General features: G+C 51.2%; 1 protein-coding gene across 1 annotated transcript; it reads left to right on the plus strand.

Moving 5' to 3' along the window:
- The first annotated feature begins 5597 nt into the window (after positions 1-5597).
- Positions 5598-5937, plus strand: DPPA5 (developmental pluripotency associated 5). The gene is made up of 2 exons (XM_060030640.1): positions 5598-5709; positions 5783-5937. The coding sequence occupies exons 1-2, from the start codon at positions 5598-5600 to the stop codon at positions 5935-5937; spliced, it is 267 nt and encodes an 88-aa protein (XP_059886623.1).
- Positions 5938-13118: the final 7181 nt, after the last annotated feature.

Here is a 13118-nt window from a genome sequence, read left to right on the forward strand (position 1 = left end):
AATTGGGAAATTTCACATAAAAATCAGAATATCTGGGCTCACGTGCCGGCGTGGCAATTGGCCAATGGCAATGGATAATCCCCTTTCTACTTGGGGACCTGGAGGAGGGACCTGGTGGGGGGCTGGAGGGTAAGGCAGGCTGTTTAAGGGGTTCCCTCCTGTTGAAAATGGATGGCGGCCAGCACATGCTGTTATACAGAGCTTGAGAGAGCGTGCACTAGATGACCTGCTAATTACCTCACACTTTTCTATCTTCTGGTTTTTACGTTCTAGACGTGATTTTAGGTAGATCGTGGACGTATCAATAACCTTGCTACTCAAAATGTGATCCATTAACTAGCAGCACGAGCATTACCCAAGAAACTGAAAAATGAGGAATCTTAGGCCTGCCCCAGACCTACTGAACCTGCATTTTAACAAGACTCCCAAGTGCCTCTTCTGTACATTCAAGCTTGAGCAGTGCATCTCTTAGTACCACAGGGTGTGTTGTTACCTAAACATCCAGGGAACAACAGATCCTATTTGGTTGGTGTACTCATTAAAAAACATTTAACTTTGAAATACAGTGTTTTGCAATAAAGTAACAACTGAAATCTGGATGCTGCAATTGGGAACCATTTTTATTTTAATCAAGTGATTTTTTTTTCAGGTGTTCAAGGGACATTTTTTGAAAAGCAGTAGGTCAGTAAATAGACAGAGTATTAAAAATTCTCCTCTCCTTTTATCTCTAATTCTTTCTGTGTCCTTTTATCTATAAAGGAAGCACTCGCAAATAGGTTTAATGAGCCTAATGGTTTATTCTGATTTGTTCAGGGCAGTAGATAAATGGAAGCCAACAAAATCAGATAGTAAATTTGGACTGAGTATCATAGATAGAGCCGTAATAGAAGCAACTTAAAATCGTTTGTAAATAAGATACAGAGTTCGACATACTCTGCTGGAGAGTTCTCACTATACTTGTTCTCAGGTCGTCCCCTCCCTCAGGCTTCAGGATTCAGACGCACGGTGCCCCCTCCCTCGCGGGTTACACTGAGACCTAGGAAATGGGAAGTCCCCACAGTCATGCAGGGCTGGAAGCGGCCGCGAGAGGCCGCTGTGGCAAAAGGGTGGCTCAGTGAGTGTCCCTGCTCATTGCTCTTGGCCCTAAGCCAGCCTGAGATCAGCTGCCTGGCTAGGCCTCCAGGAAGGGCGGAGTCGCGCTGAGACTGTGCGCCAGGCTCGCTCATCGGCCCTTGGGGGTCCCCAGAGCCCCGTGGAAAGAGCTCATCCTTTCCGCCCACCGCGGCCTGCTCGTGGCCGAAGCCGAGGCGGAGCAAGTGGAAATGAAAGAGTGCGTCGGCCTCCCGGGCTCCCACTGCCGCGGAGGCCTGGCAGGCGCGGGTGGTGGCCGGAGGCCGCAGGCTCGCGGGGCCGCCGGGGACGCACGTCGGGGTGTCGCTGCTTGGACCCGTCTTCGGAGAGAGTCGGGCCGGGGACTTTCCAGGCGGTGGGCCTCGCACCTGGGTCCCTGGTCGCCGTCCTTGCTGGAGTCTGCGTTGCGCTTAGGGCCGGGCGTGCGGGCTCCACTCCGCCCGGCGTGACCCCCACTCGCCACCCTCCCTCCGACGGCGCTTTGCGGGGCGCGGCTCCGCTCCCGCTGTCCTCTCCTCAGGCTCCTCCCGAGGGGGAACCAGGGACTTCTGGACTCGGCAGTGCCCCACGCGCTGGGCGACGCGAGGTGGCGATCCTCGGCGCCCGTGGAAGGAAGGGCTCGGGCCAAGGGTCCGCAGGTTCCAGCCGCAGGCGCCCTCACAGTCGCTTCCGAGGCTCCTCCACCCCCGGCCCCGCCGCTCCATCTCCCCCGGACTCTCGACTCGGGCACTGCCGCAGTCTTCGGGAGCTCCGGAGCCAGAGCCGGAGCCGGGAAGCACGTCCCCGGACGTGTATCCACGGGCGGCGTCGCGGGAACCGGGCGCTGGAGGCCTGGGCGTTCCCGGTGCTGGGCTCTCGGGAGACGAGGTGCAGGCGCTGGGCGGGTCGCGTCCGGAGACTGGAGAAGCCGGGGCCGCTCGGGTGCCGGCGGTGGGTGTGTTTCCAGACCCAAGCGCGAAGCTCGTGGGGGTCGTGCCCGCTCCCCCCGCGCAAACCTTGGATCGGACCCAAGTGATGGGCTAGAATCTTCGCACAGGGCCGAAGGAGGGGGAAGACGGACTGCTCATGGGGATCTGGGCTGCGGTGACTGCTCTGGGCCTGGGGGAGCACTTCCTGGAAACTCCCGCGCCCGTGGCAGGGCGGAGGGTCGCTGGCCTTCTTGGTGGCCTTTTCCTCAGAAAGAGGAGGGAGGAATGGGTGTCGCCGGGACTGCCTTTACTGGGGCAGCGTTCCTGGGATTCTGCAGCCTTCTCTCAGTTTCGCCCTGCCCCAGGGGCCCTGGGTCAGTTTCTGAGTGATGGTCCAGATGAAAGGCCGCTGCGTGTCCTCGGGCTGCAAGGCGTGACCCTCTGGGGACCGTGCCCAGCCATGCGCTCGGGGGTCCCCTCGGGCTCACACTGACACGCCAAGGGGTGGATGGCTGGAACTCCAGGTGTGGCTGACCAGGAGGTGCCCTGAGTTTTCCAGAAGGCCCAGAGGAAGAGCCCTGGCTGCCTCTGGCACCTCTGGTTCAGTGCACCTGGCACTTACCTGCCTGACCTTGAGTTCCGTGGTGGGGGACATCGTGAGCTCCCTGCCAACTGCCCACTTTCCGTGTTCCCTGCCCAGCAGTCTATGTACTCAGAGTGGGAGAGAGGGGGCATCCCCTCCCTCTGGCTGACCCTGAGGTTCCCACCTGCTTCAAATGAAAAGCTGCTGGCAGGTAACATTTGGGATTGAGAGTGAATTTTAAGTGGTTTCGCCTCATGTGTACTCACAGAGCCAGGCTCGGAAGCTGAAGGTGGGCCTGGAGACACAGAAACAACTGCTTCCTGGGGATAAAACAATTACGATAGGAACCCCTATCCCCCAAGCAGGAAGGAGCTGGTGGCACCTTTCTGAGGAGGGTTCAGGGAGGGGGACTCTAACTCCCCTTAGTAAATCACACTACTCTCCTACCAGCAACTTGAATCTGCAGTTCTAGGTTCAACATCTGTTAATGAAAAATCAATCCAGAGTCACATCTTCCAGTGGCAAGGCAAACAGCTGAGAATCCTTGATAGGGGTGGGGAAATGGGTGCTTATAAACTGCTCATGTGCCACACCTGTGCTGATTCTAAGCGTACACAAACTCCTTAGAAAGGATGTTAGTCATTAGTATACAAATTTGTTTGATAGTCGTACTTTTTGAGCCTGTAATTTAAGTCCTGGTTGTTTATTGTATAAGTTTGTACAGTGTTACAAGTTTGAAATAAGTGTGTATAATTACGCAGGCTCCTCTCTAATACTCTTAAGTTGGACGCAATTCCTGTGCTCATCTATCTGCTTCTTTAAATACCATATCGAGGGACTTCCTTGGTGGTGCAGTGGTTAAGAATCTGCCTGCCAGCGCAGGGGACATGAGTTCGATCCGTGGTCTGGGAAGATTCCGCATGCTGCCAAGCAGCTATGCCCGTGTGTCATAACTACTGAGCCTGTGCTCTAGAGCCTGTGAGCCACAACTACTGAAGCCCACGCGCCTAGAGCCCGTGCTCCGCAACAAGAGAAGCCACCGCAACGAGAAGCAAGTGCACAGCAAGGAAGAGTAGCTCCGGCTCGCCATAACTAGAGAAAGCCCGTGCACAGCAATGAAGACCCAAGACAGCCAAAAATAAATAAATAAATACCATGTTGAACTTCCAGCCAAAGAAATGGTGTGTATATGGGGGATGGGAGTATTTAGAAACCATGATAAAGGAAGTCCTCACTAGGAGATGGTTTATACTTTATTTTTCCCTCAGAAGAGTTACTTTTTATTAGCTACCTGACACATTAGTACTTTATTTCCCTTTCATTGAAATTGAGAACTACGAAAGAGTAGAAAGAATTCTGTATATCCTTCACTGAGAACCAACTGTTGATATTTGTCACATTGATTCTCTCTCTCTCTCTCTCTCTCTCTCTCTCTCTCTCTATATATATATATATATAATTTTGGGGCTCATTTTTGGGCGGTGCTGAACTATTTGTAAGTGAATTGTAGATATCAACACTTTACATATTTCAACATGTTGCGTGTTAGAACAAGGACCTTTTCTTATGTAATAAAGGCACCACACTCTAGAAATTGTATATTATAGAACATACAATCAAATACTATTTTACAATATAGCCCATGTTAAAACTTCCTCCACTGTCCTGAAATGGTCTTTCTCTGTCTTTGATTCAGGGTTTGAATCATGCGTAGCACTTGTGTGTCTCTTGATTAATAAGATGATCTTCTGCTTTTTTGTTTTCATGGCTTTGACAAACCAGTAGTCCATTGGTCCCATTGTTGGTGATGCTAATTGCGGTCTTTGGTTAAAGTGGCATCTGCCCTCCAAGTCGCTATTGTGAAGGAATATTTTCTCCTTTGTAATTCGTAATCTATGGGCTAGGCTTTCCAGAACTCTTCAATATCCAGTTAATAACCTTTCATTTGATAGTTAGCCATTGATTATTATCTGAATTGATTACACTGGTGGCTGCAACAGAACAAGCAACCCACAGGCTTTGATTGCAGGTGAAGAGGTCTGCCCTAATAAGTGGCCATGAAGGCTGCTGAGGGGACATTAGATGTTATCAGAACATGACCTTGGGAAAAGCCAGCTTCATCTCTGTCTGTCAACCCCTAAACATTGAAACACACCCCCATCGGATAGATCTAGTGCAGTGTTTAGAGCAATCTTTTTTAAATGAATAAAACAAGTTTGTTTAGGGCCTGAAGGCCGGACCACATAGTTTAGGCCACGTGAGCTTCGAAATCCAGGTAGATTCAAAAGTTCCAGACTCAGGGGCTTCAAGGAACGTGAACTGTGGGGCACTTCAGAGCCCCCATCAGGACCCTGGAAGAAAATGAATATCGGAATCTCGTTTTCCTCTTTGTTAAGTGGCAGGAGTGACCCCTCAGTCCCTTGAAGTTGCAGGAGTCGCCCTGCAGTGAAGTCCCGGGGTCCGGCTCCCTCAGGCCAAGGGAAGACACACCCTCCTTTGGAACGTGGAAGGCAGGGACTCGATTTGGCAGCTGGGTGGCCGTCGCACCCCCAAACCTGTACTGCTTTCCGAGGTTCAGGCCCAGCCACTGTTTCTAGAATAACAAGGGTTTCTAGCGCCGTCTCCCCACTCACTCCCAAGGTGAAGGGATTTTGGTGCAGAGGAAACGAGTCAAAGCAGGTGGGAGCCCGAGTCAACTCGGAGACAGCTGGGCCCACCCGCGCTCGGGAGCCTAGACAGTCAACCTGAGACCAAGGCGGCCCGGGGGCGTGCGGGGCGTGGCGAGTGCGGGGTTGCGCTGCCGGGCCGGGGGCGGACCGGGGGCGTGGCCTGGATGGGGCGGAGGCGGGGCCTGGATGGGGGTTGGCCAGGGGCGCGTGGCGTGGCTGGCCCAGGTGCTTAACTTTCCCCCGGAGGCGTCGGCCTGCCCAGTCTAGGTCCGAGCTCCCAGCAGGGCTGGTTTAGACATCCAGAAGATGGGGAAGCTGCCCGAGCGGAACGACATCCCACCTTGGGTGGGGACTCCCGAAGTCTTGACGGAGCCCAGGGTGTTCCAGGTCCAGACGGGGCTGCTGGAAGCCGTGTTCGGTGAGTGAGCCCAGTCCTGACCCGGGTGCCCCGGCCCTCCTGGGCCCGAGCGCTCATCTTCTTCCCTAAACAGGCCCCGACGGATCTCGAATCCCATTCGTCGAGGAGGCGAGCAAAGTCATGCTCCAGATGAAGGGTCTGGAAGCTTCGGACCTCGCCGAAGTCATGGTTTCCGGCTCTTACTTGTTCAAGTTTCAGACCAAGTGGATGCTCCAGCCCGTGGCCTAGCGGCACCGCCAGCGGCACAAACAGGTTGAGAGGCCTCATGACCAGGTGCCCTGGACCTGCCTGTGCAGGCGGCCTGGCTCGCGCCCCTCCAGCCCTCCTCACCCCTCCCTAACTATCCCCTCCGGGCAAACACCAACAGCACCCACCCGGGGAGGCCTCTGTGTCCAGGCTGTGCCCCAGACTCCTTGGCAGTGCCGGCCCTTGGCCCTAGGGACCCTGGAGTAAGGCTGTGAGAGGTGGCCGGGGCTGGCCTCCTGGGGCGGGGCCTCCCCACCCGCCATGTTGGAATGAGCCCAGTTGGCCCCAGGTTCTGAGGTTCCCGAGAATCCCAGGCCCAGGACGCCTAGCTGGGAAGTCCCAGAGAGGAACCTTGGAAAGAGGCAGAGAACTGTTCAGGCTCTTACCCTCTCCCCTCACACTTGCCTGCTGTGGCTTTCTGGTGCAGGGATGCTGCAACCTGAGGAAGCCATGAATTCGCTCAACCTAGCTCCTCGGATGAAGGGAAGCCAGTTTGCAGCCAGACCAACCTGGGACGGCCAGGTAGAGCGAAGGCTGCAGCCGGGGCTGCCCGGGGTCTGGTTTAGACTCTGCTCCAGCCTGACAAGGAACACCCAGCTGGCTTCTGGTCTCTGCCTTTAAGTCCTCCTGTCCTTCCCCCCAAGGTTGCTAATTACACAATAAAATTTTAAAAGGTTTCTTGATGTGTCTTGTTGTGTAGTTGAGGTGTTGGAGATAACATCACAGGTGAGGTGGCCCTGGGAGCTTAACTCTTAGTGAAACCCCTAAGGCTAGAAAGAGGTCCCAGAGCACAGGGGGAAAAGGGTCTGGAGAGAAAAGGAAAAGGAAAGGGTCTGGAGAGAAAAGGAAAAGGAAAGGGTCTGGAGAGAAAAGGAAAAGAGTCTGGGAGTCAAGTTCTGAGATGCAGCTCTGACCAAAAAATCAGACAACCTCGGAGAGATGTGATATCCTGGTACTGAGAGTTTCATTTCCTTGTAAACTAAATTGGAGACCGCTGTCTGGGTTCTCATTTGCATTCAGCCTACTGCTACACATTATTTAGGTTGGAGTGTGAAGAAAATTCAGCCTTACAGATAGGTATACAGGAAAGGAGAACCTCACACAGACCCCTTGAAATGGTCTCTGGAATTCTCCACCACACTTACAGGAGGCCCTGGCCTCCGAAGGGTAAGTGGGATTAGGGTGGATGAAGCATTACCGTAGGTGGGGCTCACTCCTGAGGGTAGAGGGGCCATCAGAACGGGGGCTACAGTTTTCCCTAGTAGAGACCAGCCTGGTAGTTCACAAGCTGGAATGAATCCCCTCAGGGAGCTTTCTGGCCCTTTGACCTTAGCCACATTCACCCTCCTACCCCCTCTCCCTGCTCAGGTTCTAAATTGAAGATAATAGCCTCTGACCTCAGGCGAAGTTGTGAGATTTACGTAGGGCAAGCATCACACCAGAAGCAAGTGTTGACTATCTTTTGGAGCAACTGAACAAAAATGGGGGAGAAAAACTAGCAAGGAGCCATTTTCTGCAAGAGGCCTGTCCATCAGACAGCTGTTCTCGTTCTCACTCAGTAAACGAATGGCACCAGCATTTTGGGCCAGTGGTTCAGGCCCCAAACTAGAAACCGTCCTTGATGCCTGACCACCCAAAAGGACTCCCTGCTCGAGCCCAGTCACCTTGACTTCCAACCTGAGCCCTTCCTGCACCTGTACCCGGTCCAGCTGCCCACCCCACCCCGGCGCCAACCTGCTTGCCAGAACTACTGAAAGAGGCTCCTGTCAGGTCTCAGGGGTTCTCTTTTCGGCATCTCACAGTCGGCTCCTCCACCAGACTTAATTCTTACAACGTTAATCAGATGGCCCCTCCTCCAAAGGGAACTCCAAAATTCTCCAAAGTTTTCCAGCCAACCTAACCCAAGCTCCTGGCCCTGACCTAGAACGCCCTGTGTAACGTGCCACCTGCCTGCATCTCTGCTGCAGATCCGTATCCTTTTGCTGCCCCTCAAACAAACCGTCTTGTTACCACTTCAGGGCTTTTATTTTTGCTCTTCTGCCACGAACACTTCTCACTTGTTTTTATTAAATGTTTTGGCCACACCAGGTGGCTTGCAGGATCTTAGTTCCCCAACCAGGGATTGAACCCATGCCCCCTGCAATGGAAGTGTGGAGTCCTAACCACTGGAACACCAGGGAATTCCCTCTCATTTTTTTTGAATGATTCTGTTCCCTTCTTCCCGGTGGTCCCTGTTCCCTCCAGAGGTCCTCTCCTTCTCCACTGTCTCTGCTTGACCTACTTTAGTTTTGTTCATGGCATTTTAAACATGACTGACAAGCTAACCGTTCGTTTTCCTCCTCTGCCCCACTGGAATGTAAACTCTAGAAAAGTTGAGATTTTAAAAGCATAGACAGTATGGGGCTTCCCTGGTGGCGCAGTGGTTGAGAGTCCGCCTGCCGATGCAGGGGACACGGGTTCGTGTCCCGGTCCGGGAATATTCCACATGCCGTGGAGCGGCTGGGCCCGTGAGCCATGGCCGCTGAGTCTGCGCGTCTGGAGCCTGTGCTCCACGATGGGAGAAGCCACAACAGTTAGAGGCCCGCGTACTGCAAAAAAAAAAATAATAATAATAATGACAGTATGTAATATTAAATGTTGAGGACAGTTTTCTAAGACAAGGACACCAGCTTGGCTGCTTGGGTTTGGATCCTCTTTAGCGACGGAACCATGAGCCTTGTGCTTTGGGTCCCCCTCTGTAATAGGATAAGATCCGTCGCATGGGTTGTAGTGAGGATATCAAGTCTTAGAACAATGTCTGACACCATGGGCAGTCAGACATGATTTCTTGAATGTATGAAGGACAGGCTGCAGGACTGGAGCTGGATTGCTCCCTCCCAGGCTTATGGAGGAGGGACTCCAGCCTCCAGCCCCTGTTCTCACATTGAAGGCTCAGTGAGGGGAGCTGGGAAGTCCTTTGTCAAGGGCACTGTCCTGCCTCCTGGAAATGCAGGATGGTGTGTGTGTTTCCTGGGGTCTTCGGAGGCCATACAGCCTTTAGGTCACCAGGAAGCAAAGGTTCGTTTTGGCATGCTATTGAAGTTCATTTTGAGGAGAGGAAGAGACTAGGCAGGTACCCTATGGGCATCCTGACACCCTCCCTTCCAACCTTTGAGAATTGCACCAGTACTCTGGCCTGGAAGTCATGGACCACTCAGCACAGCTCCTGCCCAGGATTTTGGAGGAGAAATCAGTCCCACCTTTCCCACATTCCCAAGAAATTGATAATTGTTAAAACCGTTGGCCCTCTGATTTTGAAGAACTAGACACACATAAACGACTTTCCTCCTGTTTGGAGGGTCAGGAGGGACAGTTGGCTCAACTCCGTGTGGAAGGAGGCCAAGAGTATCTACAAAGGTTGACCTGCCTGGCAGATTTGTTCCTTCCCGGTAAGAAGAGCTGATAGGCTCTCATGGGACAATCATTGGGTGTCAGGATCGGAGGCTATTGCAGGGCCCAAGGTGCTACAGATCAGGGAGGGGTTCGTGTTGGGATCAGGTGGGGTCTGGGCGGGGGGCATCTCGGTTTCCAGGGAAGAGACCGCCTCTGATCCTGGTCACCTCAAGGGGGTCCCTTGTGGCTTTGGACACATTTGAATGCAAGGGCATTGGCAAGATACTTCTGGATACCTGTTAACAGTTGCAACAGTTCCCTACAATCTCACCCAGGGACACCTGCAAACTTTTTTTTTCTGATCTCTTAGGTGAACAGTCTCCCTTTTGTACTTCTTGCTTGCGTCTCCTTATGGACCAACAGTTGTGGCCCCCAAATTAGCCTCAGCCAGCGCACCCTTTAAAGAATCAGTTGGCAGTGAATGATTGTGTGTGGGCATATAAACTGCAGAGTTATGAACCCCAATTTTGCAGTGTAGAGGGGGCATAAAAAACTGCCCTTGACCCTAAGCCTAGAAATTCCCTAAGGGCAGTGCTTCTAAATGTAGAAAACAGCTTTACGTTAGTTAATCTGTGTCAAAAGTATCAAGCTTGGAAATTTAAGACTGTGCTATAAATTCCATGCGTGCCCTGGACTGAAGATTTTTCAGCACTAAAAAGATAAAAATCCTAAGCAACACAAGACTTTGAGCAAATACATAGAACAGGTTTGGAAATAGTAAACAGAAGGTTAAAAAAAAAAGAAATGGTTGTCTTGTGGTGGTCCTTTGTTTTTTGAGTTTGAAGCTCTTGATCAATTTTCCGCCAAGGGTAAGCGAAAGGGTAGCACAACCACTGCAGTGGGTGTGGGTTCGATCCCTGGTGGGGGAAGTAAGACCTCACATGTTGCATGGTGCAGCCAAAAAAATAAAACTCAAAGGAAAAAGCAAGTCAAGCCACAGTTATATGTTGTTTTTTTTTTTTGACACAGGGCTGTACATCAAATGAGAGTATTATCGAGAGTTTACACAATCCAGATCTGAAGGCCATGTGACTCCCTTACAGAGATCAAGAAGGAATGTTATCTTCTGAAGAGTCGTCCCAGTAATCTTGGGAGAATGTTGCTCTGCCGATGGGGGAGCTTCACTGATGCATATTGCTGATACACGATGCACAGCAGAAGGGAGAGAGGAGGCCAAAGGGCACAGAAAATGTTTTTGTGTTTAAATTTTCTTGTCTTGCAATGAAATGCAAATTTCATTTCACAACAGTTAAGGTGCGTATCAACGCAATAATTCCAGGGAGCCCAGACTCTTGCATCTTCCCATTTAGAGAAAAGCACTAATATCGTTGACTTGAGATGTCTGGTTTTTTTTTTTTTTTTTGCAGTACGTGGGCCTCTCACTGTTGTGTCCTCTCCCGTTGAGGAGCACAGGTTCCTGACGCGCAGGCTCAGCGGCCATGGCTCACGGGCCCAGCCGATCCACGGTGTGTGGGATCTTCCCGGACCAGGGCACGAACCCGTGTCCCCTGCATCGGCAGGCGGACTCTCAACCACTGCGCCACCAGGGAAGTCCAAGACGTCTGTTTTTTGTTATTAGTGGTAGTCCTTCTGATGCTCAACTACATTTTTTTTTAGCAAAAACTCCTATATATCCTGTCTCCTCCAATGCCTCTTTGCAGAAGTTCCTCACAGCTCTCTGAGAGGCTGTTTCTGGGCTACAGTCCTCAGCAATGCCCCAAATAAAACATAATTCTTAACTTTTAGGTTGTGCTTTTTTTTTTTTTTTCCAGGAGACGTCTCCATCAAATCTCTATCAAAGGTCAAGCTTCTCTTCTAGAACTTCAAGGTGGGCAGTGGGCTGAGAGTTGCCTCACTCCCACCCCCGCTCCTAAGACTCTTTATTTTTTAGAAGAGTTTAGGTTCACAGATAAATTGAGCACAAAGTACAGAGAGTTCCCATAATCCCCCTGCCACACACTTGCCCAGCCTCCCTAACTACAAACATCCTTTCCCAGAGTGCCAGCTACCAACTGGCACTGCCGTCTGCCTCTGCAGTCACGAGCCACTGCAGCCACTGACCTTCAACACCCCCTGAAAGGAGTTCAGGGTGGAGATCAGGGGTGAAGCCCTCTGTGCTCTGGGAAAAAATGGGCAGAACAGGTCTTCAGATGGTTACATATTTTTAGGAGAAGATTTCATGAGCCCAGTTCTTGCATCTCTTCATATCTAGAAAAGCACTGAAATCATTAACGGTGACGTCTGCTCCTCGGGGCCAGCAGCCAGCCTCTGCCTCAATGTGTGCCTGACTGCACGTGCCCCCTTCATTAAAATCACATACATACTGCCCTTCCCCCCAGCTCCTGCGAGCGGTTCCTCAGAGCTACCCGGGAGGCTGTCTCCCGGGCTGTAGTTCTCATTTGCCCTGAATAAAACTTCACTCACACCTCTCACGTTGTGCTTTTTTTTTTTTTTCAGTCAACCAGAGAGGTAATCTGTTAGAAAGAGATGAGTCTACATTGACATATAATTAGCACTGAGAAAGTCCATAGTTTACATCAGCGTTCACTCTTGGTGTTTTGACAAATGTATAGTGACAGGGATCCACCCTTATAGTGTCATACAGAACAGCTTCACTGCCCTAAACATCTCTGAGCTCAGCCTACTCGTCCCTCCCTCACCCTTAACCCCTGGCAACCACTGATCTTTCTACTCCCTTGTAGTTTTGCCTTTCCAGAATGTCGTATGGTTGGAATCATATACTACGTAACCTTTCCAGATTGGCTTCTTTTACTTAGTAAATGCATTTAAGTTTCCTCTGTTGACAAAGAATGTCATTTCAGTAAACAAAGGATGCAGTGGCCGTCAAGCTATTGGCCACTGCAGCTGCCCTGAAGACACACCCTGAAGGGGTTAAAGAGACAGCACACTGGCCCTACTAGGTAGGTAGTCAGATATGAGTGCGTCCTTGCCCCACCCTGGACAGGGTCATCTTTCCCTCCCCCACCCAGACAGTGGTGATCAGAAAAGATCATCCCTTTTGTGGTCAAGGACTGCTAAGTTTCTAGCCTTATTAGGACCAGGCAAGATAAATCTGCCAGCACAGGTTGGCTCAGGCACACCAACACCTGAACAGTGGCTCAAAGTAACCCGGGGTCCATTATACTGTATTGGTAATAAATTAGCATTGAGGTTTTTGCCCCCCCCCCACCATGGGTATCACCTGGGTGCTTATGGGTAAGTGCCTGCACACTAGGAAAACAGTTATACAGCCTAAAGCTGTCAATCAAATTGTCAGTCAAATGACACAGTACACAGGGAGGGACCACCACTCTAAAGCACCCAAACCTACCCCCACTGCGGGGCAGACAGCGGCTCTTGCATTTTCCCATACATAGAAAAGTGCTAAATTCATTAATTTGAGATGCCTGGTTTTCCTTTAATTACCAGTAATCTTCTGATGTTCCACTGCCTGGTGTTTTTTTTTTTTTTTGGTGGGGGGGAGGTGGGGATTTTTTGTTGTTTGGGGTTTTTTTTGCAAAAACTCTGATATATCCTGACTCCTCCTTAAGTTTTCAGAAGAGTCCCTCAGAGCCACCTGAGAAGCTGTATCTTGGGCTCAAGTCCTCAGTAAGTCTGCTGAATAAAACATAATCCTCAACCTTTAGGTTGTGCATTTTTTTCTGTCGACACCTCCATGTCTTTTTGTGGCTTGATAGCTCATTTCCATGATCTAGATGGACCACTGTTTA

Source organism: Delphinus delphis, chromosome 14 (genome assembly GCF_949987515.2).
Source record: "Delphinus delphis chromosome 14, mDelDel1.2, whole genome shotgun sequence".
NCBI classification, from domain to species: domain Eukaryota; kingdom Metazoa; phylum Chordata; class Mammalia; order Artiodactyla; family Delphinidae; genus Delphinus; species Delphinus delphis.

Excerpts from the sequence above, each read along its gene's own strand:
- DPPA5 (XM_060030640.1), top strand. The coding sequence starts at position 5,598 with ATGGGGAAGCTGCCCGAGCGGAACGACATCCCACCTTGGGTGGGGACT. Across the intron at positions 5,710-5,782 it reads GCTGCTGGAAGCCGTGTTCG|GCCCCGACGGATCTCGAATC; the intron begins GTGAGTGAGCCC and ends TTCCCTAAACAG.